The sequence below is a fragment of the Schistocerca cancellata genome, chromosome 6, assembly GCF_023864275.1.
Source record: "Schistocerca cancellata isolate TAMUIC-IGC-003103 chromosome 6, iqSchCanc2.1, whole genome shotgun sequence".
In the NCBI taxonomy this organism is placed as follows: domain Eukaryota; kingdom Metazoa; phylum Arthropoda; class Insecta; order Orthoptera; family Acrididae; genus Schistocerca; species Schistocerca cancellata.
Genome location: NC_064631.1, coordinates 427,798,447 through 427,826,377, shown reverse-complemented (window position 1 = coordinate 427,826,377; position 27,931 = coordinate 427,798,447). Strand labels below are relative to the sequence as shown.

Below are 27,931 nucleotides of genomic sequence, written 5' to 3'. Positions count from 1 at the left end.
TTGGAAAGTTGCCACCTGGAACGTTAGAGGAATTGCTCTTAAGGAAGTGAATTAGCTAAAGATATGAAAGAAAAGGAAACAGATTCCGCAGCAGTTACAGAAACAAAGAAGAAAACATCAGGAGCTAAATATGTAGACGACTATATTATCATCTACAGTAGAGTAAATCGTTAACAAACAGCAAGTAAAGATGTTGCAATCTACATTCATAAAAAATGGGAAGATAAAATACTGGACAGTGAATATGTAAATGAACGCACTGTACTAGTAGAAATAAAAGGTACAAGAATAATCCTAAGAATAATAGCAAGTTATGTCCAGAAGAAGGAAAAATTGACGAGTCCAAGACCTTTTACAAACAGTTACAAGTGATCTTAACCAGAGACAACAAGGTCCGATTTTACTTGCGGAAAATCTCTGTGCTAGAATCGGAAACATACCAGTTTAAAAAATCATTGACAGATTTGGAGAAAACGTTTGTATTGTTTACGGAAAATATTGAGAGATATTGCTGCCTTTAATCACTGAGAAATTACTAACTGTTTCTTTAATAAGGAAGTCGTGACCAGTTTTCCTTGTCAGCAAGAGGATATAGACCTGTTATTGATATATAATAATAAATTATGGATTTCCTGGACAGGTTATAGATGCCAGAGTTTACCAAAGAGTGGATACCGGATCAGACCACTTCCTGACATCTATGCAAAATGAAGAAAACTTAAGAAACCAGTTCAGGACCAAACGAAAGAATAAGTTCTTAAAGTTTACGTTTTAGAAGATAGCAGCATAAGAAATCTCTACCAAAAGTGGATGACAAAAACATTAACAAATTTAGAAACGGCAGAAGACTTGAAAGAACAATTTAAAAACTTAAAGTCAACCTTACTGAACATAGCTAATGGGATTCTGGGGAAGAAAAGGAAATACAGGAAACGTAGAGGAGTAAGGATTTGGACGCCAGAGATACAAAGAGTAATTAAAGAAAATCAACAAGGTTTCAAGACCTAGACAAATAATCTTATTAATTAAAAGTATAATGCATTTGAAGAGAAGAGAAATAATGCAAAATACATAACTTGGAGGGTGCATGCAGAATGGGAACGCTTTGTTAGAAATAAAGAGTATGATTTACACCGCAGACAAATTATCGCTTATAAAGTTATGAAATAACTTAACAGGCAAGAAAATGATCGTATACGTATTAATAAAATAGGAAAGAAAGAATGGAGAACTCATTATAAAAACTTGTATGATGATATTTTAATTCAGACTTAACCTGAACTGAATGATACAAAAGGCCTGGACGATATTGATATGAGAGAACTGATGGAAGCTCTAAACGCTACAAAAAGCCATTGGTTTAGATGGTATTAATATGGAACTTTGGAAATATGGAAGGTTATTCCTACATCTAAGACTTACATATTTCATCAATGTTGGAGAAATAAGAAGGTACCGAAAAACTAGCTGGGAGCCAAAGTGATTTCGGTCTTTAAAAAGGGCGATAAAAATAAATGTAGTAACTATCGAGGAATAAACCTCCTGGATTCAACCTATAAAGCATATGCCAAAATCTTGAATGCAAGGCTTAAACTATCATGGAAATGCTAATATCTGAAGAAAGAACTGGGTTTAGAAAAGGACGATCAACTACTGACAATGCTTTTACACTGTAACAAGTTACAGCAAAGAGACGAGAGTTCAATTAAAAAACCCATCTTCGCTTTCATGGATTTTGAGAAAGCATTAGGCAGTCTAATGTGAGTAGAGAAGTCCTATAGAATATCATGACTGGACGAAACTATCCATCTCACCTCATAATACTACTAAGAATCTACACACAAACAAGGGTATTGTTAAGAGAAGTGAAAATATAACAACAAATTCAGTGAACCCAAACAAAGGGGTACAACAAGGACGCTGTATTTTTTCAACACTCTTCAATATACTATAAATATAGCTGAAGTTATCAGCAAATGGAAAATTTTGAACATAAATGGAGTTCTTTTAGATCATTACTCTAGACTAAATGTAGTTTTATATGACTTTGATTATAGAGAATGAAGGTGACCTACGCATGGGAGTCTATAAGTACCACCACATAGCCTTAGATTACAACCTAACATTATCGGTAGATTAAACGAAAGCGATGTCATTTCAGTACAGACTACCAGTAATATCTAAAACAGTTTTGAATAACAAAATCTTTGACAAGTATAACATTTAAAATATCTAGGATGCGACAGCACTTATGAATATAGCCATGACGTGGACCAAAAATTTAATAAATTTACTTCCATATGTGGAAACATCGTAAAAAGTTGGCAGAATGAAGCTGGGAAATAACTCAGCTGAAGTTTCATAAAAAAAATAGCAGCAGTGAAGCCTTACTTATGAAACTGAAGCATGAGTAACAGAAAGATGTAAGAAAGTAGAATACAGGCTCAAGAAATTTGATTTATAAGAGGAGTAGAAGGATGTACAAGGGAAGATCGAAAAAGAAATGAAGATATAAGGAATGATTTAGGAATATATAAACAAAACGAAAAAATAAAGGAAGATAGGAGAAAATAGAAGAATCATATAGATCGTATGGGTGGAGAAAGATACCTGTAAAGACTGGCAATTATAAATGCTCTGGAAGAGGAAACGTAGGAAGACTATACAAGAGATGGAGTACTGTAACAGGCAATTTGCTAATACGTAAAGTGAAGAAGAAGAAGAGGGAGGAGAAGAAGAAGAAGAAGATGAAGAAGAAGAAAAAATTATAAGGAAACTACAGTGTGGGAAATATATCGTCACTTAGTAAGCTTACAGATTACTTGGGCGTCTAGGTGATAAGAATACAGAAAAAATGGACTAGGTACATGTCATTATGTATATAGGCAACAACGTATAACCACTAAAATAGTGCATTCTTGAAATATCATATACAAATCACAGTATTATAGACCGATACCAGTAGAACAACGTCTAGGTGCGAACGTAACAAGGTGCTTGAAGTTTTGGTGTAACGAGCATTTAGTTAAAGACAAGAAATTACGTAATCAATAAGAGCAAACAAATAATTTGCATTATAGTGATATAAGTACTATATGCAAGTAACTACGATTACTATCTATAAAAAACACCATAAGAAATCATCGTAGTTCGAAGTCTAGGTGCCATTAGTCAAAGGTAGGACATCAGTAACGTGAATTATACCGATAATATATACATAATTACTGTGTTCAATTTTCATAATGCGAGAGAAGGATAACATGTAATATCGTAAGAAAATATGTAATTCGACACAAGGTGTCAGTGCTAGTAGTAAGACCTCGAGCCACATTATACGTTAGCACCTCACCTTGTGTTGTACTGGTATTGGTGTATAATTCTGTGATTTGTATATAGTATTTTAAGAATGCAATATCTGAGTTGTTCCACTTGTTACCTACATGCATTGTGATATGTTCTCTTTATCACCAAGACTTCCATTGATCTTCTGTAAACTTATTCAATGGCAATATATTTTCCCTCTGTGTTTGCCTTGTAGCTATTTGGCTATATATCAGTAGGTAGTACAATATTTTATACTTTTATAAGAAGTTTACTTTTAAAATTTTTTTACACAATAGTGATGCAAAAGAAATTTGTTATTTCAATACACTCCGATCTGGATTACTCGTGTTAAATAGTTACGTACTAAAATGTACCTGTAGCATTCTTTTGTCGACCTCTTGGATGTAACTTCCTTTTTATGCTTTACAATTTACGATCGCATTTCTGTGTGTCTATTACTGTAGTTGCACCTGCTAGTACTTTGTAACGTCTTTGCTTTGACAAGTTATCCTCAGTTATCTTTCATGTGTAGTGTGAACATGAGCTTGTGCAGTCGGTGCAATATGTATGATATTTTATGTCAACCTTGTTTTATTATTGACATGCCGATGCATCACTTTCTGCATCTTCGTGGAATGACGTGTCGTGACTTAACACCATATATTGTACGTATGATGAAGATGTAATGAGATGTATTTGCATAAGGATGTTGAATAGCCTATACCCGTTTTGTGAAAATATGTACCCCACCTTATTGTAGCTCACCTGATTATGTTTGTAATTTGTGATCTACATGCTTTCAGATCCAGTGATGGCAACTTAGATTTACCGAAGCCGGTCAATAAAAAACAAAATTATGACTAGTAATCTTGGCTGTTTAAGTTATTACTTCTACACACATCAAACACAGATTTGCATTATCCCGTTTCTCAGAACTCCTGAAGATAGACGTTGACTGGATATTGTAATACAGACACAACCCCTTTGACTGTTCAGTGATGTCACTAAACCTTCCTAAAGATGTAAACAACCATGCATGAGCAGCGCCTATTAGACGGAGGGGGTCCGACGGCCGATCAGTTCCAGTCATTTCATCAGGAAGGAGGTACACGGCTCGTGTTGTCTGTAGTTCAGCCATGCCTAGACGGTCAATACCGCGGTTCGATCGCGTCCGCATAATTACTTTGTGCCAGGAAGGGCTCTCAACAAGGGAAATGTCCAGGCGTCTCGGAGTGAACCAAAGCTATCATGTTCGGACATGGAGGAGATACAGAAAGACAGGAACTGTCGATGACATGCCTCGCTTAGGCCGCCCAAGGTCTACTACCGCAGTGGATAACCATTACCTACGGATTATGGCTCGGTGGAAACATGACAGCAACGCCACTCAGTTGAAAAATGCTTTTCGTGCAGCCACAGGACGTCGTGTTACGACTCAAACTGTGCGCAATAGGCTGTATGATGCGCGACTTCACTACCGACGTCCACAGCGAGGTACATCTTTGCAACCACGACACCATGCAGCGCGGTCCAGATGGGCCCAACAACATGCCGAATGGATCGCTCAAGGCTGACATCACGTTCTCTTCACCTATGAGTGTCGCATATGCCTTCAACCAGACAGTCTTCGGAGACGTGTTTGGAGGCAACCCTGTCAGGCTAAACGCCTTAGACACTCTCTCCAGCGGGCGCAGCGAGGTGGAGGTTCCATGCTGTTTTGGGGTGGCGTTATGTGGGGCCAACATACGCCGATGTTGGTCATGGAAGGTGGCGTAACGGCTGTGCGATATATGAATGCCATCCTCCGACCGATAGTGCAGCCATATCGGCAGCATATTGGCGAGGCATTCGTCTTCATGACTACAGTCAGCGCCCCCACCGTGCACATCTTGTGAATGACTTCCTTCGGGATAACGACAGCGCTTGACTAGAGTGGCCAGCATGTTCTCCAGAGATGAACCCTATGGAACATGCCTGGGATGTATTGAAAAGGGCTGTTTATGGACGACGTGACCCACCAATCACTCTGAGGAATAAACGCCGAATCACCGTTGAGGAGTGGGACAATCTGGACCAACAGTGCCTCGATGAACTTGTGAATAGTATGCCACGACGAATACAGGCATGCATCGATGCAAGAGGACGTCCTTCTGGGTATTACAGGTACCGGTGTGTACAGCAATCTGCACCACAACCATGAAGGTCTCGCTGTCTGGTGGTACAACATGCAATGTGTGTTTCTCATGAGTTGTAAAAATGGCGGAAATGATGTGTATGTTGATCTCTATTCCACTTTTCTGTACGGGTTCCGGAACCGAGGTGATGCAAAACCTTTTTTTATGTGTGTATATTTCATATTACTCTAGATCGCCCCCACATTTGAACGATGTCAAGCATATATGTTACAGATTAGTTGCATGTGAGCTAAAGCATTTAGAAATAGACACCGAAAAGAAATACTGAGAAAAAGAAAAGAAAGAGCATATAAAATAGACCACCATGGTGCTGGATATAATAAATAGGTCTGCCTAGATGAAAAGATAAAACGTAATAGGAGAACGATTTGAAAAGCTGACGGTAACAAACGGTACATTTCTACAACCGCGCCTTATGTAAATGAAAAACTGTGTTGTCGGTGAATTCGCTTCCCAGTGCTCGTAGAATTTACAGCAGCAGCTACCTGTTCCTGAGCTCAACACAAAAGTTTTGTCTCAAGTACAGATAGTGTTGAGGATCAGTGGACAAAGTTCAAAACCATCGTACAATATGCGTTAGATGAGTATGTACCAAGCAACATCGTAAGAGATGGAAAAGAGCCACCGTGGTACAACAACCGAGTTAGAAAACTGCTGCGGAAGCAGAGGGAAGTACACAGCAAGCATAAACATAGCCAAAGTCTTGCACACAAACAAAAATTACGCGAAGCGAAATGTAGTGTGAGGAGGGCTATGCGAGAGGCGTTCAATGAATTCGAAAGTAAAGCTCTATGTACTGACTTGGCAGAAAATCCTAAGAATTTTTCCCGGGTTCGATTCCCGGCGGGGTCAGGGATTATCTCTGCCTCGTGATGACTGGGTGTTGTGTGATGTCCTTAGGTTAGTTAGGTTTAAGTAGTTCTAAGTTCTTGGGGACTGATGACCATAGATGTTAAGTCCCATAGTGCTCAGAGCCATTTGAACCATTTTTTTCCTAAGAAATTTTGGTCTTATGTCAAAGAGGTAGGTGGATCCAAACAAAATGTCCAGACACTCTGTGACCAAAATGGTACTGAAACAGAGGATGACAGACTAAAGGCCGAAATACTAAATGTCTTTTTCCAAAGCTGTTTCACAGAGGAAGACTGCGCTGTAGTTCCTTCTCTAGATTGTCGCACATATGACAAAATGGTAGATATCGAAATAGACGACAGAGGGATAGACAAACAATTAAAATCGCTCAAAAGAGGAAAGGCCGCTGGACCTGATGGGATACCAGTTCGATTTTACACAGAGTACGCGAAGGAACTTACTCCCTTCTTGCAGAGGTGTACCGTAGGTCTCTAGAAGAGCGTAACGTTCCAAAGGATTGGAAAAGGTCACAGGTCATCCCCGTTTCCAAGAAGGGACGTCGAACAGATGTGCAGAACTATAGACCTATATCTCTAACGTCGATCAGTTGTAGAATTTTGGAACACGTATTATGTTCGAGTACAATAACTTTTCTGGAGACTAGAAATCTACTCTGTAGGAATCAGCTTGGGTTTCGAAAAAGACGATCGTGTGAAACCCAGCTCGAGCTATTCGTCCACGAGACTCAGAGGGCCACAGACACGTGTTCCGAGGTAGATGCCGTGTTTCTTGACTTCCGCAAGGCGTTCGATACAGTTCCCCATAGTCGTTTAATGAACAAAGTAAGAGCATATGGACTATCATACCAGTTGTGTGATTGGATTGAAGAGTACCTAGATAACAGAACGCAGCATGTCATTCTCAATGGAGAGAAGTCTTCCGAAGTAAGAGTGATTTCAGGTGTGCCGCTGGGGAGTGTCGTAGGACCGTTGCAATTCACAATATACATAAATTGACCTTGTGAATGACATCGGAAGTACATTGAGGCTTTTTGCGGATGATGCTGTGGTACATCGAGAGGTTGTAACAATGGAAAATTGTACTGAAATGCAGGAGGATCTGCAGCGAATTGACGCATGGTGTAGGGAATGGCAATTGAATCTCAATGTAGACAAGTTTAATGTGCTGCGAATACATAGAAAGAAAGATTCCTTATCATTTAGCTACAATATAGCAGGTCAGCAACTGGTAGCAGTTACTTCCATAAATTATCTGGGAGTATGCATTAGGAGTGATTTAAAATGGAATGATCATATAATGTTGATTGTCGGTAAAGCAGATGCCAGACTGAGATTCATTGGAAGAGTCCTAAGGAAATGCAATCCGAAAACAAAGGAAGTAGGTTACAGTACGCTTGTTCGCCCACTGCTTGAATACTGCTCAGCAGTGTGGGGTCCGTACCAGATAGGGTTGATAGAATAGATAGAGAAGATCCAACGGAGATCAGCGCGCTTCGTTACAGGATAATTTAGTAATTGTGAAAGCGTTACGGAGATGATAGATAAACTCCAGTGGAAGACTCTGCAGGAGAGACGCTCAGTAGCTCGGTACGGGCTTTTGTTGAATTTTCGAGAACATACCTTCACCGAGGAGTCAAGCAGTATATTGCTCCCTCCTACGTATATCTCGCGAAGAGACCATGAGGATAAAATCAGAGAGATTAGAGCCCACACAGAGACATACCGACAATCCTTCTTTCCACGAAAAATAGAAGGGAGAACCGATAGAGGTACTCAAAGTACCCTCCGCCACACACCGTCAGGTGGCTTGCGGTGTATGGATGTAAATGTAGATGTAGGTGAGGCGTTGCTGCTGCATGAACACACAAGTGCTCCAACCACTAGCATCATAGCCAGACCTCGTTGTCTCACATGTATCCTCCAAATCTCGTTCGTTCTAGCACATGGGATTTTCACAACAGGTAGTGTATACCAATTTGGAACATCTCATCATATTTTCAGTTTGTCTTCAGCTTATTCTTTTCGGTTTATTTGCATGTTTATTCATCTCTTTACAGTTCTCTGATATTGTCTACCTTCTTTCCAACGTCGTAGGCCCAACATCTGGGAAGCTTTACAACTCTACCGAACTCCTTGGGTAACAGTAACCTTCAGCTTTCCTGGAGGTAGAAATCGACACTTACTCATAGGTAGTTTTAATCTGAAGAATATATCGAAATCTGAAAGACATACGCATAGACAGCAGGATGACTGAGGTAGCACTTCCCAAATGTATTCACTCAACTATTCAGGCGATCATTCTCCTGAAGTAGTAATAGCACAGCGTCCAACAACTGACGTCACATTCCTTGCATTTTTTTTCCTGTACAACAATAAATTGCCGTGGCAATTACACCTAAAGGCTCTCTGTCTGACATGATGAGGCCTTTGTAACCATAAGAAAAAGTCATCAGTTTCATCACTTATTTAACGTTTACAGCCTACGTCGCAACTGTTTCGGGCTGTGATTTCAGCTCAGATCATCTAGCCTCAACGGTTCACCTTCAACGTGAATCTTTATTTTAAAGAGATTATGATACCCACCCGCCTCTGCCTCTGTTCAGCGGTAAAGCACTGAGGAACCCATGGCGCAGTAATTTTTTCTTTGCTTAAAGAATATGTCAAAATATGGAATAAATCCCTGTGGACACACAAAGTTCTTCTGTGTCGAAGACTACCTGACGCACGCTTATTATCCGTGCAGCAAAATGGAATGCTAGAACAAACAACGGGCACTATGCAAACGATGTACGGTAGGAACAGTAATCATTGCGTCGACTCTACTCAATGCCGAGGAGGAATTACTTCCTCCTTTTCTAAAACCTGGTCGTTCTTCAGATATTAGCATTTCCATGATACTTTAAGTCTTGCATTCAAGATTTTGCCATATAATTTATAGGTTGAATCCAAGTGGTTTATTCCTCGATAGGTACTACATTTCTTTTTACAAAGATGCTGAGAGTAGATTATCATATAGAATAACATACTTTTCGTCGCCATTGAATGAAAATGAAAAGCAGGCGAATGGAACTCAAATTATTAGAAATTTGGACCAAAGTATTTCATTTTGACGTCATTGTTCCAAACATTTCGGAAAGAAACGTGTCAGTCTCATAATATGCATTCTACTTAAAGTAAATATTAGTCATGATGCTGATCGAATGTGAAGTTCTTTAGTGGGAGATAAGTTTGGCAGGTGTAATCAAACACAAGCTGTACTGTTATTTAGTTTTTCTGCACTATTTATAATAAATTTCTGCACGGTGAATGTATCAATAAAAGCGGAAGTTTAAGAAAATCATCGAATTTTTCACATTGGAACATGCTTAGGCAGTTCCTGCGGTATATAAGAGAATCAGACCACTGAGACAAGACGCAGGAAACTGCAGACAAACGTAAACGTAACAACGGTTCTTTCTCACGTGAAAGGTATACTTCCAGTGTAAGCAATTTTTTATTCATTTAAATCATTGAGGGGTGAGAAAAGGAGGCTATTTGTCCTAAAGATACAGAATGTGTTGCACAATCCAGGAGCAGTTCTGGGGCTTGGGTACAACAGAGTGAACTTTAGAAACACCACAGTATTTTCATCGAATGTTAAAGGACATCGAATGTACGACTATTTGACACATGCTGTGACGTTTTATGGTACGAATAGTTATTCTATCGAAATGCCTTGGGCCGCTCGGTATTAGCCGAGTGGTCTCAGGCGCTGCAGTCATGGACTGTGCGGCTAGTCCTGGTGGAAGTTCGAGTCCTCCCTCGGGCATGGGTGTGTGTGTTTGTCCTTAGGATGATTTAGAATAATTAGTGTGTAAGCTTAGGGACTGATGACCTTAGCAGTTAAGTTCCATAAGATTTCACACACATTTGAACATTTTTTGAAATGCTTTGGGTCCGGAAAATGAATTCTTCCGTCAAACGCCAAAAAGTTTATCCACCAAGTATATCTATAAAGTCAGCAAGATAAAATGGATATTTCCTACAATATAGCTACTTTCTTAGAATATAGCTACATTTTTGATAAAATTTATTACGTACCGAAAAGGTGATCCGATATGGACAGAAATTAATCGACAGGTAACTTGTGGCGTGTAAAAGAAATAATTGTGTGATCGATAGTCACACCTTGTCGCCTATTTGTGCTTTCATCGTCCTCAGCCATTTTCCATGACGCTCACAACAGGAGCTTCGCAATTTCCTAGACGTTCTTTTCCAGACAGTGAACCATATCAATCTGTCCCTTGTGAAAGCTGATATTGTCAGTGGATTTCCCACTTCGATTCCTGTATCATAGTTAGATGGATTCCTTATTCATCTCTGCTCCACATTAACTGGTTGGAATTTAATTCCAGTGCCGGGCTACGGTCTAAATGTTGTTGGCCCAGTGTAAATGCACATATAAAAATCAAAACGAAAATGCAACAGTTTATATTTTAACGCCATAATCATCTTTTAATAATTTTGTAACTTATGTGTAATTGTTTTCTCTTTTTAAGTACAAGTGAAGTATTCTCAGCCAAATGTACTCAGGCACTGTGGCGAATGCAGAAGGCTTGGAGGCAAACGGATCAGCAGCTCTTCTGTTGACAAACAACTTGCAGGGGCCGTGCCTCGTCCGCAAAGACTTATCCGTGTGTTTAGCGGCCGAAAGTGCAGGTATCCAGCCGTGCATATACGAGGGCTCTTCGGAAAGTAAAGTCCAAATGGCCGTGAAATATAAACCACTGAGAAAATTAAGAATGTTTTATTTGCAAATCAGCTACTACACCTTCCAGCTGCTTCTCTACATAGTCGCTGCTCCAATTTAGACATTTGTTATAGCATTGTACCAACATTTCAGTACCCTTGTCATAGAAGGTATCTGCCAATTCTCTGCACTCGTCCACAACTCGTTGTCTGTACCAAAATGTTCTCTTCATAGCCTGCAGTTCATGTCAGCAGAGAGGAAACTCAGGGAAAACCAATTACGGGCTTCACTGTGGGCCATCAAACACTTCCCATCTAAAATGCTGCAGGAGCATCTTCATTCCCTCTGCAGAATGCAGCTGAGTGTTTTCATGGAGCAGGAAATGCATAACAGTTATGTTATGTGAGTTGCATGACATAAGGCGAAATATCTCGCCAGGCTCTCATATCTGGCTGGAAACACTATTTTTTATGCATCTTTACGTGCTCATTGTGCACTCAGAACTGAAAAGGACAACGTGACATGATCGATAGATATACTAGAGGCACTGCCCAACATATATGTGAAAAGCATAATTTTATTTTCAGTATGGTTTCCATTTCGCGCCCGATCGCGCCTTACTTACCGAATAGCCCTGCTACTACAACATGTCGTATCCTCTTTTGCATATTTTAATCCATCTGTCTGAAGAGTGTGGCCTTTTGTACTGCTGAGAGCCCTCCCCCCCTCCCCCCCACTCTTCCCCTCCCCTGTCATATAGTGCTAGGGGATGAAACACTCACCACAGCATAAAGCACAAGTCTGGGGGATCTGCAAAGTGTCTTCCTAACAAAGTCAATGGCGGAAGATGGACACGCCATGCCATATAGTCTGCGCAGTTCAGCATCAAACATCCTAAAACAGAACATCGTACTTCTTTAAGCCTATACAAGGCTTGTCCAGCGTTCCTGTTGCGAAGAAACTGTGGTAGTAGCTGTTGTGTGCAACACTGTATGCATGCTGCTCTAATTTGTAGTCTATGTTGCTGTTGCTTCGATTAGGGTAACAAACTTATTCATAATGGGTAAAGAGTATCGTTTGTTTGTTGACGATTATAGAAATACTTAGGACTAATTATCATTTTTTGGCAGAAAATTTGTGAAATTGTAGTTGCGTGACAAAAAGTACGTTTATTCAGTCAGAAATCTGCTCACCTATAACATTCCTTAAAAGTAGTTGAACTAATGTAACCGAATTTTTCAAAACTTCCACTGATTAGAATTGTAATTTTGGTATATAAAGTAATTTTAACCAGTAATGCCATATTTAAACATGAAATGGTTTCCCTTATTCCTTTTGTGTTGTCTCAGCCTCAGTTTCTTGCTTTTAGATTATCGGTGTGGTTTTGAATACATTCATGAAAGAAATTTCTATAGTTTCAGTCAGTGAGATAAATGGAAGTAGTATGCAACTGAATGCTGCTGCGAGGAAATGCACTTTTATTGGACAGGTTGCCGTACTTTCGTAAACATTATTTGTTTTTCACCTTATGTTGAATCCAAAGAGAAAAATGTTCGCTCGTTATGTAATATATTTCACAATTTACGCTTGTTAAGCAAGTGTTTTCATTTACGTTATTTACAATAGTAATTGATAAACCAACTGGTATTCTGATAATTTGGTCCTGTAGACTGACGACTGCATTATTTGCGGTTTAATCGAATATTTTTTGTTTCATACAAATTTTTCGTATACTTCTTTACGTCCTGTTGCGTTTTCATAAATTTTTTTTGGTTTTTGGCATGGAAATGGTTGTCATTTCGTTTCACATTTCGGAAAAAGTTGTCCTATCCTACAGTCAATCTGATGCTCGCTTGTACGCCGTTTAGCACATAACACATCATAAAAATATCGCAAGGTTTCCTGTCTTCATGTAGAAATTAAACATATCACCTTAGGTATGTTTGACATAACTACAATCGAAAGCTCACAAAGAGGCAGAAACCAGACGAAAAGTATACCAGTCCGATTTATACTCTAAAGCAAAGCTTACAAACCAACGCATTCATTTCTTGCCAGATCTTTTTCATGAACTGATACATAATATACATAGTATGGGGAGGGCCATGAGTCAGTTGTGACTAGCGATCCTTAGTCTTTGTTTTCCACAGAGTCCTGGCAGTCAGTTGTGAAAATGACTAGTGTCTAGCACCCATAAGTCAACTGACACTAGCAGTCTGGGGTTACGTTTCTGTTGTTACCAGAGAAACATTTAAAAGGCAGTTTGTTTTTATCTGAAAGCATTAACAGAAGTTTAGCTACAGAACATCATGTGTTCGTTTTACAAACATGGTGAAAATCGACCATAATTACAGTGATATTTGTGATTTGCTTCTGGAACATTTTACAAATATCCATCCTCCAACTCGACAAGGCATTCGCAAAATCAAGTTAAGATTTGAAGAGAGGGGGTCAGTAATGTATCTTCCTCTCTCAGGTAGGCGAGAGTAACTATAGAAGAGAAACGTAATATTATCACACAATGTTTTGTGCAATATCATTTGTAAGTAGGCTGTTAATGTTTTCTTTATGTAAGTAGGCTGTTTAGGTTCTTATATTCATAACGCCGCCACCACGTAGCGCTCTCTGTATGAAAATCACTGGCTGTGCTGTGTGCAGTCTGTGGCTAGTTTGCATTGTTGTCTGCCATTGTAGTGTTGGGCAGCGGCAGCTGGATGTGAACAGTGCGTAGCGTTGCGCAGTTGGAGGTGAGCCGCCAGCAGTGGTGGATGTGGGGAGAGAGATGGCGGAGTTTTGTAATTTGTCATGAACTGCTATATATATTATGACTATTAAGGTAAATACATTGTTTGTTCTCTATTAATTTCTTTCATTTGCTAACTATCCCTATCAGTAGTTAGTGCCTTCCGTAGTTTGAATCTTTTATTTAGCTGGCAGTAGTAGCACTCGCTGTATTGCAGTAGTTCGAGTAATGAAGATTTTTGTGAGGTAAGTGATTTCTGAAAGGTATAGTTTAATGTTACTCAGGGCCATTCTTTTGCAGGGATCTTTGATAGATTGCGTTGCGCTAAAAATATTGTGTGTCAGTTTAAGCACAGTCATGTATAAATTTTTCTAAGGGGACGTTTCATATGGCGACCCTGCCAGGATACCTCACTGGAATCTTCATTTTTTCTTGTAGTTTGTGTAATTAGTGTAGCTTTTGTTTATTGCTAGCGCGAGAGAGAATTTACTTTGTAGTTGTGGTTTTTCATTGTTGCACAGTAAAACAGTTGTGGCATGCATGTAGATTTGCACCAAGTATTTCGCAGCTGCAATTAACTAGATATTATTTTCTGTGCTATGTTAATGTGTTCTCTTATTTTTGCACTTCAAATTGTGCTTTTCTGTGTTATCGTGTGAAATATTGTGACAATAATGGCGTGTGAAAAACGTAACACTAGGCTCCAAAGTAAACTGAAAAATAATAGTGACAACGAGTGTAGCTTATCAGCACCACTGTGTAGTGAATTAACAGACATTCTAAGTAGTAATTTGGTAATTGTGCATAGGGAAATGGAGCGGGCAGCAAATAATGGTGTAGGCAGTGAAACAGGTAGTGAACAAGGAAGCGTTATCGATCGATCGGTCGGCAACAGCTCGCCTCAGGAATCCGAAATGATAGGACACAATTTTGCAAATACTGTAGATTCAGGTTTTGCGTCCTCACCGTTTTCTCAAATAAGTCAAGATACATTTTCTGCTTGTCAAAATGTGAATGTTGCTGGTGCAAATGCACTGCCGAAAAGCGTAGAGGAACAGATTCCAGACACTAATGCATTGTTATTACAATTAATGCAACAAATGGGACAAAATCTTCAAAAGTTAGACACAATGGAACAAAATCAGAGACAAACACAGCAAAAGCTTCAAAAGTTAGACACAATGGAACAAAATCTTCAAAAGTTAGACACAATGGAACAACACCAGAGACAAACACAGCAACAGTTAGACACAATGGAACAAAATCTTCGGAAGTTAGACACCACACTTGAACAAACACGTGAAGATTTAACTACTGAGTTACATAACATTGAATCGAAATGTCAAAAAGTCTGTAATGATGTAAAAACACAAATTTGTGAGCATTTTCAACCTATTTTTTCGCGGCATGAAAATGCATTACAGAATCACGAAGCAGCCATAAAATAACTGCAAACCATTGTTCATGAAAATCATGAGACCTTGTGGGCTAAAATTGACTCAGTTGCATCTACCGATTCGGTTACGCAACTTGCAAAAACTCAGGAAAACTTAAAGGACACAGTAGATTCGATTTCAACACAAATGGACACTCTGAAACTTGGTTCAGAAAAACACACTGAGGAAATGTGTTCACTATCAGAGAAAGTAGCCGAACTTTCGGATCAGGTCACTAACTTATCTGCAAAGGTAGATGATGATCTGAATGACACAAGACCTGTAGCCATCACTGACACAGAAGAGTATGAACAAATTAAGAAATTAAAAAAAAAATCAGAATCAAATTAATACGCAATACAAAAGAGAAATGCGGGAAGTACAAGATCAGTTGGCACAAGTAATACAAAAATTTCATATTTCAGAGGACACTCGCGCTCCAACATGGGAAGAGGAACTTAGAAATACGGAAAAGCCACAAAATAATAATACAGGGCATTTCGGAAATTATGAAAGAAATTGGCAAGGTGCACCGAATTTTGAGATGGAACCGCCGACACGACGTAACAATGACCAATATGCTACTCGCCGACACGATGATTTTGACTATAAGTTGTTCATTACTACACGTAAATTCAAAACGTTTAAGAATTCTGCCAACGACATTCATCCACAAGCGTGGCTCCATCAATTCTCTCATTGTTTTTCTCCCAACTGGTCATTGGAGCACAGGTTAGAATTTATGTGTGGCTACTTAGAGAATGAACCAGCTGTAAGAATGCGATCGGTCATTCACGATTGCCACAGTGAAGGAGAATTTTACCATGCCTTCCTCTCAGCATATTGGTCTCAAGCCACACAAGACCGAGTAAAACATGGCATCATAATGATGAAACATTTCGAACAATCTGAATTTTCCAGTCTTGTGAAATATTTTAAGACATGTTGCACAAGAATCAGTACCTGTCAAACCCATACAGCCCCTCAGAACTCATCTGCATTTGCTTAATCAAATTACCTGAACATTTATGGCATATTATTTTGGCAGGACGTAGCAAAGACGACATTGAAGCTTTTCAGGGGCTCTTACAAGAACTGGAAATTGACACTGACAACCGCGGAACGCGAAAACAGGAGCACAACAGTTACAGGTCACATCCGTCACATTTCCGCGATGACAGAAATAATAACTGGACGCAACAAGGCTATTCTCACAACACAAATCGTGACCAAAACAGGCACCACCCGTATGACAACCGTTGGTAGAGTAGTAATAATTACAGGGAAAGATCACCTCTCCGCGGTAATGACTATCACAGAGACAATCAGAGAAACAGACCATATGGGAACCAAAAAAATTATTATTATGGGAGACAGAATAACTTAAGATGCAACAGTTCAGCGCGCAGTTACGATTCAGGGAGAAATTCTCCACCACTTAACCGACAAGAAAGAAACTACAGGAACTACCGACATGACGACAGACGATGTGATCGTAACGACAGACCTGAATTGCATCAGAACTGGCGGGATTTAAACAGAGCAGAGCACTCTCGACAACGTGAATTTGTGGAAGTTAGGTCTCCTAATCCCAATAACGACGCGCGCCAACAAAGAGACAATAGGCAAAGACTCACACCGCTGGCAGCCACAAAACGTAGTTATGAAACTGACGACGCAGCTGCCGTAGCTAGTAATTACGTAAAAATGGAAGACATTAGGGACATCTTACTCCAGGAACTCGACGTAAAACATAACAACATTGCATATCCTGTGATTCACATTACTGTAAATGACGTAAAATTTACGGCAGTACTTGACTCTGGCAGTCCCATTTCAGTAATTAGTGAAACAGCTTTTAGCAAATGCAACAAATCGAACGATTGCCCCACACTTCCGTTATGTAAGATTAAATTACAAGGTGCAATCTTTGGAAAAAGTGTAGATGTACGCCAACAAACCAACTTAGAATTCTTTTGTCAAAGTCACAGCTTCTCTATGAACTTCCTTATTGTTCCATTACTGTCGATGGAAATTATACTGGGAGTAGACTTTTTGAATGAATACAAAGCAATCTTAAGCTTTCACGATGCTGAAATAAGTTTAGAGAAAGAAGGTAAGTCAATAGCTTTGAAATTTGAAGACTGGCTCTCAAACCATGATGAGGAAATTAATCGGCTTTACCTTCTGTTAGACAACTGTTCGGAATTCTCTACGGAACTAGACACTAACAATCACTCTGCAAGTACTGACAGGGATGATATCGACGGCATATTTGAAACTAATGAGTTAATTCAGAATAAAATTCAAACAATCGAGAATTGTAATGACACTGATAGGCAGGACCTTTTTGAGATTTTACAAGCACATTCCACAGTTTTTACTCACAAGACAGGAACAATCAAGGGATTTCAATACCAATTTCGTGTTCGTGAGCATACTAAATTTTGTGTTAGACCATACATAATTCCAGCACATTATAGGGACCGTGTTAGAACAGAAATACAATCTATGCTTGACGAGGGCATTATTGAGCCTGCAGTAAGCTCATACAACAATCCGTTACATGTTATTGAGAAGAAAAATGGATCGATCAGGCTTGTCTTAGATTCGAGACAAATCGATACTATCATTATTCCTGAAAGAGACAGGCCGCAGACGATGGAAGAACTTCTTCAAAATTTTAATGGTGTAAAAGTGTTGTCTTCCGTTGATCTCAGATCCAGCTTTTATCAGATCGAACTTCATCCAGAATGTAGCAAATACACAGTTTTCCTTTGTTTCGGCGTTTGTTATCAGTTTCGGAAACTTCCTTTTGGTTTGAACATTTCTTCAGCAGCATTCATTCGCGGGCTAAATTCCATATTACCTGAGTTCTTAAAACGTCACATCACCTTATATGTGGACGATATTCTAATAGCAGAAGCTTCATGGGAACAACATAACCGCATCCTCAACAGTTTGTTACGTATTTTTGCAGAATCTGGAATTACAGTTAACTTTGAAAAGTCTGAATTCGGTAGGACAAAGGTGAAGTTTTTGGGACATATTATTTCTTCTGAAGGCATTCAGTCGGATCCTGAAAAGCTAGAAGCAATCAGAGCCATTCCAGTTCCATCCACAAAAAAACAAATCCGCAGTTTTCTAGGTCTCGTAAATTTTTACCGTCGTTTTCTGAATATGCGAATTCTTGTTACACCAAAACTTTGTCCTCTCACTGGAAAAAATACTATTTGGAACTGGGACGAACAAGCACAGTTGGAGGTGAGCCGCCAGCAGTGGTGGATGTGGGGAGAGAGATGGCGGTGTTTTGTAATTTGTCATGAACTGCTATATATATTATGACTATTAAGGTAAATACATTGTTTGTTCTCTATTAATATCTTTCATTTGCTAACTATCCCTATCAGTAGTTAGTGCCTTCCGTAGTTTGAATCTTTTATTTAGCTGGCAGTAGTAGCGCTCGCTGTATTGCAGTAGTTCGAGTAATGAAGATTTTTGTGAGGTAAGTGATTTCTGAAAGGTATAGTTTAATGTTACTCAGGGCCATTCTTTTGCAGGGATCTTTGATAGATTGCGTTGCGCTAAAAATATTGTGTGTCAGTTTAAGCACAGTCATGTATAAATTTTTCCAAGGGGACGTTTCACATTCACTAAATCTTAAATAAAAGCGTCAAAGGATTATGGAAGAACAAGAAGAGGCTTACGAAACGTTCAGAAAAAGCTGAAATTGAAACCATAAAGGCCTACTTTACTTCAATGCCTAAATGAAGATGTCCAGATAGGCGTATGGAATTCTGCGAATTGTACACAGTCCGACAAGAAGCCGACCCTAAGGTTTACAAAAGCATTCTGTAGAGCGACAAAGTGACTTTTAAGAGCGAATGGCAGAGTGAACAAACAAAACCTTCTCTGTATGTCCATCTTCATACAGATGGTTTGAGAATTCGGCTGTTAGGTAAAATGTAAAATTAAAACACCTTTCAACCGTCTAAACTTCAAAATTGTTATTTTATTGAGCAACAAGTTTCGGTGATGTATTACATCTCCTTCAAACCCGCTGACCGACATGTAAGAGGATTCCCAGCTTTGTTCCAATTAAAATGGGATCCAGTGAATGGTATCCATAGATTCTTGAGAAAGCGATCACTTCAATCGTCACCTGACAAAAGTCGGCAGGCACTAGAGGGAGTCGTAGAAGGTAAAAATTGTAGAGATAAACAGAGAGTAAAATACATACAACAGTTAATAGAGGACATAGGTTGCAAGTGTAGTCTGATGATATAAAGGTTAGCACAGGCGAGGGGTTCGTGGTGGGCCTTATAAAACCATTCATAAGGCTAATGACTAAAAAAAGTAAATTATGCTAATTAATTAAGTATATATGTTTCCAGAAGTGGAAAATAGTCCACTTTTTGTATATCTGTAGCCGTTTAAGGAAAAGTTGTTATGGTTACAAGACGATACTTTTTTAACTGAAAACACTGATGAATCGATTGGCAATGCATTACTGTGGCTTCCATGATACCCAGACGCCACACACATCGATTTTCAGTCTGATTTACACTAACATATGAGGGTAATTCCATCCAGAATTTTGACGTTGAACATTTGCAGGAACGAATGCAAACAGAATTTGAAAACCTACACTCCTGGGAATTTGAAATCTGTGTTGTTTGATTAGAACAGCACCTTTTTTGGGGTTTATTGTGCTCTACATATATTTCTGTGTTTTTAGTAAATTTCTATTTTTTTTAATTAATATTATTGCGTCAAACGCATTTCTGACAACTGATGTATGACACAACGTTTATGTTACAAAAATCGATATTTCATAAAAAAAGATTTCACTTCAATAAGCTGGATTACAAGAAAGTATTTATTTGCTTTACATTAATTTAACTGAAGGAATGTGGAAACATACTGTTACTAGTGACCCACCCTGCCTTTGCACAAGTATCGATAAATGTCTTTGCCTGGACGACATGGCTGGCAGAGCTTTCATAATTTGTATACTCAAAGTTCCTTTGTGAATCAGACTACCTATTAGTGAAAACCATATCTAAATCTCCACAGTACTTCTCAAGATTAACCTTCAAATGACATTCAGAGATTTGAACGTGATTCAAAGCAGAAAACGGTGGTTATGGTTTCTCGTCCTGCCTTTATAATGCCCTCGAGTGGCGTGTGGATGGGGAAGTGCGACATTGAAAATCACATTAATAAAATGGCAAAGTGTACATCTAAACTCCCCCAACTCCCCCTACGGCAATATCCTCAGTGCCAATAACGCACTTTTCTTGGACACTTTAGTAATGTCCCTGTACAGAGACACCCATTCACAGATTCCTAGGCACTTGAAGAATATGCAGCCCTTTCGACACCACTCAGAATTTGCATGTGGCCAGCAGGAGGTAAGGCAACTGCATAGCGCCACTCAGCTTAGAATTGTTGAAGGAGCTTTGTAGTTGATGGATAGATGTCCCTGGATATTTTTAAAGTGACCAACAAAACTGTGTAGAAGGAACTTTGCCGTTTTATTCACATGTGTGTCATGTTGCATCCCTCCAAGCACACGAAAAAGGAGAGATGAAAAGCCATAAACACTCTTTGCTGCTGTTGATCAGGTTCAAAGTTTGTTTAGCAGACTAACAACTGCTGCCACGCTAGAAGAGTTGAATCGTCTAGAGAGTGTCATCAGTACCGAATGTTGTCAAGACCGTCGTCCTGTGGCACATCGCTCTCCAAACTGTAGTTTTCGACAGCAAAATGTGTGAAAATGAAAACCCGAATGGAATGGATGGTTCATTCAATCGTTTGTGACATTTTCTGATCCGTTTTCGCGTAGATTCTGAGCAGCGGTTTGTCCGAAATGTTTTTCTCGGCCACCTATAAGAAAACTGCGTGTTTTCAACACTGGACGTCGTGGCTATGATCTCCATGGCAGATGCGTCAAAAGAAATGGCGAGATGCGGTTACGGGGAGGTTTGGCGACCTTCCCGTGATGTGGCACGTTCACAGTGGCGTGGGGTAGGATTGTGGTGAAATTTAGTGACATCATTAACCAGTTTACACCTAATATCAGCTTTGGAATTCTGGATTTCGTTATTCTTTTGTGTGTGCCGACACCTTGCTGTTTGAAGCATCGCCGAGTACGAGCGTGACGTCGCAGGGAGCAACACTTTTGGACCGTTACAGAAAAGAACTGTATGCACATTCGAGCGAAGTCTCTAGGTTACGCATCACAATAGCAGAAAATGATAAAGTTGGAAAAAGTGACACTTTACGAGTGCTGTTCAATAACGAATGACCATAACTTTTTATGGTCATAATTTCTCGCACTAACATTTAATCTTATGATATTCTGTTAGCAACAAACACGCCGTAGTAGTTTCATTGTTGTGACACCTGGTTCCAGCCTGTGAGAGGCAGGCAAGGTCGGACAAGTTCAGTATCGCCTGCTGCTGCAGTGGAGGTAACACGCGAGGAACAATACGCGGCTTTGAAATTCTGATTTCATCTCAACAAATCTTCAGCTGTGGCCTATACAATGTTACAGGGGGCCTATGGAGAGAATGTTCTTCCATACAGTGCAGCTCGAAGGTGGTTTAAAATGTTTAAAGAGGAGAAACAATCAGTTTCAAAGGAAGGAGGACCCGGTGCTCCAGTTACTACTCTTACGGAAGAAAACATCAACACTGCTGCGGTCATTGTGAGAGAGGATCGACGAATTACCTTAAGATCACTTTCCGAAATACTAAACATTTCATTGGGTGACTCCAACATGTTGTTGACAGAAAAGTTACACATGACACGTGTTTCTGAGCGATTGATTCCTGAACAAAAGGAAATTTCCGTGCAGGTCTGTATGCAGTTAAAGCAGATGTTACAGGAAGGTCCGGAGTTTCTTTCAAATGCAATCGCTGCTGATGAAACTTGGCTACATCATTATGCTCATGAGAGCAAACAGCAAAGCTCAGAGTGGAAATCTCCTTCATCACCAACCCCCAAACAAGCAAAAGTGGTTGCTTCTGCAGGAAAAGTTATGGTCATCTCATTCTTTGATATTCATGGAATGGTTTATCAGAATGTTGTACCTGCATGCACATCAGTTACTGGACTATACAACAGGGATGTCCTGAAAACATTGCAAGTCCATATCAAGCGCAAAAGACCACATTTCCGTAAAGCAGGCTGGAAGCTGCACCACGATAATGCGCCGCCGCATATTGCTAATGTTGTTACTGAATATCCTGCAAAAATCAAAATGAAGTGCATCCCTCACCCTCCCTATAGACGGGATTTATCCCCATGTGACTTTTTTCTATTTTTAACATGTATTTGAAGACTGGCAGAAACGCTGGGACAATCTCAGGGGAGATTACTTTGAGAAGGACCATCAAAATTTTGAGTAAAGGTATGTTATCAGAAAAAAATTATTATCATCCCTTATTCGACAGCCCTCGTAATCTGTTGTGCAGTTTAGCACTGTAAACTATGACCTCTTTAAGAGCGGACAGTAACTGCAGCCCATGCAGTTTCGAAAGGTGTGTGTCGGGAATGAAGTAGATGATGTGTGGCAATTGTACGAAGGTTTTCCAGAATCTAATGCACCGCATTTTTTTTTCTCAGCCGAAAACAATGCTACGAATACGAAACGTTACGTATGTATTATTTGAAGTCTTCTGAGTAAGCGCACCAATTTTCCGTCACTTCCGACTGATAACGTAGCTGCAGGACAGTTTAAAAATGGCGTCTGTAGGTGATGTACGTTACAAGCAACGCCCTGTCATTGAATTTCTCACTGGAGAGAAAGAAACTTTGCGGAATGTTCACAAACGCTTGTGCAGAGGAGTCTATGGAGCATCTGCTGTCGACAGAAGTATATTTAGTCACTGGGCACGGAGGGTGAGGTCATCAGGAGGCGGTTCGGCGGAGCTCCACGATTTGCAGTGCTCGGGGAGACCATCCACCGGTGTCACATCTAACACGTTGCAGCTAGCTGATGTTTTCATTCTTGAGGACGGACGCATTACGACTCGGCAGTTGGCGCTGCATCTGTCAATCAGCAAAAAGTGTGGATGCAATCATCAGCACTCTTGTACATACAAAAGTGTGTGAAAGATGGGTCCCATGGTGTCTAACAGTGGATCACAAATCGCCCAGAAAAAAACATTTGTATTGATTTGTTGCAACGTTTTAAAGCTGAGGGGAAGGCATTCTTGTCTCGGATTGTGAGAGGTGATGAAACCTGTGTTCACCATTTTAAGCCCGAAACAAAACGACAGTCGATGGGATGGCTCCATTTCCACTCCCCTCAGAAGAAAAAATTCAAGTCAACTACTTCCGCCAAAGGTCTTGATCATCATGTTCTGGGATTGTGAAGGTATTATTCTCAATGATGTGATTCCAAGAGGTGGTACCATTAATTCAGAAGCGTATGTCAACACAGTAACAAAACTCAAGACACGCTTCCGGCGACTTCGGTGTCACAGCAACACCGGAGATGTTTTGCTGCAACACGATAACGCTCGGCCCCACACAAGTCTGAGAACTGCTGAACACAACGCAAAACGGGTTTGGACAGTGTTACCCCATCCACCCTACAGCCCTGACCTAGTCCCGTCGAACATCCACTTGTTTGGGTCATTAAAGGATGCCATTCGTGGAAAACATTTTGAGGACTTTGAGTAGGTGATTAACATAGTGAAGCATTGGCTCCGCCACCAGGGCAAGGATTGGTACCGATAGGGCATGCAAGCCCTTGTTTGGCCCTGGAGGAAGGCCATAAAACGGATGGAGATTACGTGAAAAAAGAAGGCGTGTATATAAAACACCATTCTTTCGCTTGTGTAATGCTCATTGTGTTCAATAACGAATTGTTAAAGAAAAAAGTTCAATGTGTTACTTTCTGGGAACCCTTGTATGTTAAAGAGTATATGACGATACCATGGAACTTTCACTTAATAATGCTCTATACAGGCTGTGTTTACTAAGGTAGACCAGCTCAAATTCAACCAGATCGAGTGCATAAATACATCAAGCGTTGGTTTCCGCTAAAGTGGCGAATTTCCTGACTATGTAAGTGAGTTTTTAACGTTGGAAGCCAGTGAGCTCTTCTGAACGACTCAGACTGCTGTTACTGTTTCTCTACTGATGACACAATACTCCCCGCCTCCTTTCGTACTTGCTTGTTCGTCTCTGATAAAATCTAGCAATGTACTCCGCACTACATAGAGTGTCTGGGTATATTAGATCAGATAGTGTATTTACTCGTTCCGGATACATTTGTGGTGGCCATTATTAGAAGCATCCCCTGTACAAGTGTATATGAACACCGCTGAATGTTTTAGGAGAACACAACCGTGTTCCGTCAAAGGCGCCAGCTAGAGCGATAGCAAAATGCTTCTCGGCAGAGTTTTGAAACGTGCCATGTTTTGCGAATGGCTGCTGAGCACTGCAGCAGAGGGGCGGGCGGCCTTACCAGGAGCAGGAGCAGCAGCAGCACCAGCAGAAGCAGCACGGCTTTCGCTGCTGCGGCTGCCCCGCCGCCGCCGTCGCCACCTGCTTCGCGCCGCCAGAGTTGGAGTTGGGAGGCTGAGGTTGGGCCTGCGTCGAGGCGCCCCCGCCGCCCCCGCCGCCGCTGCCACCCCCCGCCGTGCCACCGCCGCCGCCTCCGCCGCTTCCTCCACCGCCCGTGCCTCCACCACTTCCACCGCCGCCGCCACCACCGCCGTCGCCGCCCCCAGAGCCGGCCCCAGAAGCGGGGTTGGACGACGTGCTGCCCCCGCGCAGGCGGCAACCAGAGCCGGAGTTGGGCCGCTCTCCCGGCTCAGTCGCGTTCGACATCTGCAAACACTGACGCACAAAACACACAGTCAGACACCTGCTGCCTGTATCACTGATATTTATGTGCAGAAGAAACACAGGGTAACTCAAAATTATGTTAACATTGAAATGGACATTACACTACTGGCCATTAAAATTGTTACACCAAGAAGAAATGCAGATGATAAACGGGTATTCATTGGACAAATATATTATACTAGAACTGACATGTGATTACATTTTCACGCAGTTTGGGTGCATCGATCATGAGAAATCAGTACCCAGAACAACCACCTCCGGCCGTAATAACGGCCTTGATACGCCTGGGCATTGCGTCAAACAGAGCTAGGATGGCATGTACAGGTACAGCTGCCCACGCAGCTTCAACACGATACCACAGATCATCAAGAAAAGTGACTGGCTTATTGTGACGAGTCAGGTGCTCGGCCACCATTGACCAGACGTTTTCAATTGGTGAGAGATCTGGAGAATGTGCTGGCCAGGACAGCAGTCGAACATTTTCTGTATCCAGAAAGGCCCGTACAGGACCTGCAACAGGGATGCGACGATCATGATGCTGTAAACAGAACCTGGATTCATTCGAAAAAATGACGTTTTGCCATTCGTGCACCCAGCTTCGTCGTTGAGTACACCATCGCAGGCGCTCCTGTCTGTGATGCAGCGTCAAAGGTAACCGCAGCCATGGTCTCCGAGCTGATAGTCCATGCTGCTGCAAACGTCGTCGAACTGTTCGTGCCGATGGTTGTTGTCTTGCAAACGTCCCCATCTGTTGACTCAGGGATCGAAACGTGACTTCACGATCCGTTACAGCCATGCGGATAAGATGCCGGTCATCTCGATTGCTAGTGATACGAGGCCGTTGGGATCCAGCACGGCGTTCCGTATTACCTTCCTGAACCCACCTATTCCATATTCTGGTAACAGTCATTGGACCTCGACCAACGCGAGCAACAATGTCGCGATACGATAAACCGCAATCGCGATACGCTACAATCCGACCTTTATCAAAGTCGGAAACGTGATGGTACGCATTTCTCCTCCTTACACGAGGCATCACAACAACGTTTCACCAGGCAATGCCGGTCAACTGCTGTTTGTGTATGAGAAATCGGTTGGAAACTTTCCTCATGTCAGCACGTTGTAGGTGTCGCCGCCGGCATCAACCTTGTGTGAATGCACTGAAAAGCTAATTATTTGCATATCACAGCATCTTCCTCTGTTGGTTAAATTTCGCGTCTGTAGCACGTCATCTTCGTGGTGTGCCAATTTTAATGGCCAGCAGTGAACTAAAATGTAATATAACATGTGATGTATTTTATTTTTAGTTGTAGCAGAGCTAATTACTGTAAAGTCTTCAATCTCTTCTACTTTCAGTTCATATAATGGCTGCATGATTGACACTGAAGAAAAGAAGATTTGTGGCAAGCCTAACGGAAGTGTGTAGTTTGCCGACTCTTGTCCGTGAAAAATTTCGACAGTGATTTGTACGTGAGTCACCAAGCCGTTTAACTATGCATCGCAACTACATGAAGTTTGTGGATACTGGATCGGTAGTTAACATCTATCGAGGCAGTGAAGGACGTCCAAGACCAGGAAGATGTGAACAAAACATCGCTGTTGTACATGAAGCTGTGTTGCAGAATTCTTCGAAATGAAGCATACGATGCAACTTGGAAACAGAAATTCCTCAAAAAACGGTTGTCGCATCTTGAACCACGGCCTCGGGATGAGACTATACCAAATCCAAGTCGCCCAAGGTTTAATATTGGCGCTGAAACGTAAGTGGGTGGATTGCTGTCTGATTTTAGCTGTAATGACGAATATCCGGCAAGATATCCTGAATGGCGTTCAGCGATGAAGCTACTTTTCACGCAAGTGGATTTCTGAACCGATATGACACTATTTTCTGGCCCACCGAAAACCCACGAGTCATTCTGGACCGTGAATGTGACTCCCTCAACATGAACGTTCGGAGCGTTGTGCCCGATACTAGAGTAATTGGGTCCTACTTTTTTGATATACGAACATTAACTTCTGACGTCTATTTACAGATGTTGCAGCAGTACAGACTTCTGACGTCTACTTACAGATTTTTCAGCAGTACACAACCGATGAGCTACCACTAGAAATTCACATTGCAGGTTATTTCCAACAAGACGGCGCTCCACCGCACTGGACCCGTAGTGTTACAGAATGTCGTGATGCGACGTTTCCAGGTCGGTGGACTGATCGTGATGGACCATTGTGCTAGCCTCCACAGTATCCAGTTTTAACACCATGTGCTTTCTGATTATGGGGCATGGTAAAGGAGCGCGTTCTCAGTAGGAAAGTTCGTGACATCGGTGACCTAGAGGAGCATATACGGGATGTGATATCATCCATTCCCAGTGAAATGTGTGTACGGCTTTAAATGCTGTTGTTAATCGGTGGTTTTTTAGGTGTTGAACGTGGTGGCTAACAGGATGAGCTCACAGATATTTAGCACTTGAGGCACATCATTTAACATATTCGATGTATTCCGTTTATAGGTATATGTAAAGATAATAAATTGTTTCTGTCATTTGAGAGTTAACATAATTTTGACTAACCATGTATTTTAAGGTTTTCATCTTTTTAGATTACAGTAACTTTAACAAATTCTCGTCTGTGCTATAGTGGGCGTAACGAAATTCGTTGGATCGTGGTTGTCTCGCTTCTTTATAATTTCAAATGTTAGTAAAACGCCGAAAAATGTTAGACGTCCATATTTTTAGTCTGTAATATGATGGAGTGTTTTCCAAAAG

General features: G+C 40.8%; 1 protein-coding gene across 1 annotated transcript in view; it reads right to left on the bottom strand.

Annotated features, from left to right (window-relative positions):
• Window positions 1-27,931, bottom strand: part of LOC126088363 (uncharacterized) — an 859,329-nt gene that overhangs the window by 476,097 nt on the left and 355,301 nt on the right. Inside the window, exon 2 of the mRNA XM_049906501.1 lies at window positions 24,784-25,157. Coding sequence (XP_049762458.1) covers window positions 24,784-25,157 — 374 coding nt within the window. The remainder of the gene's footprint in view (window positions 1-24,783; window positions 25,158-27,931) is intronic.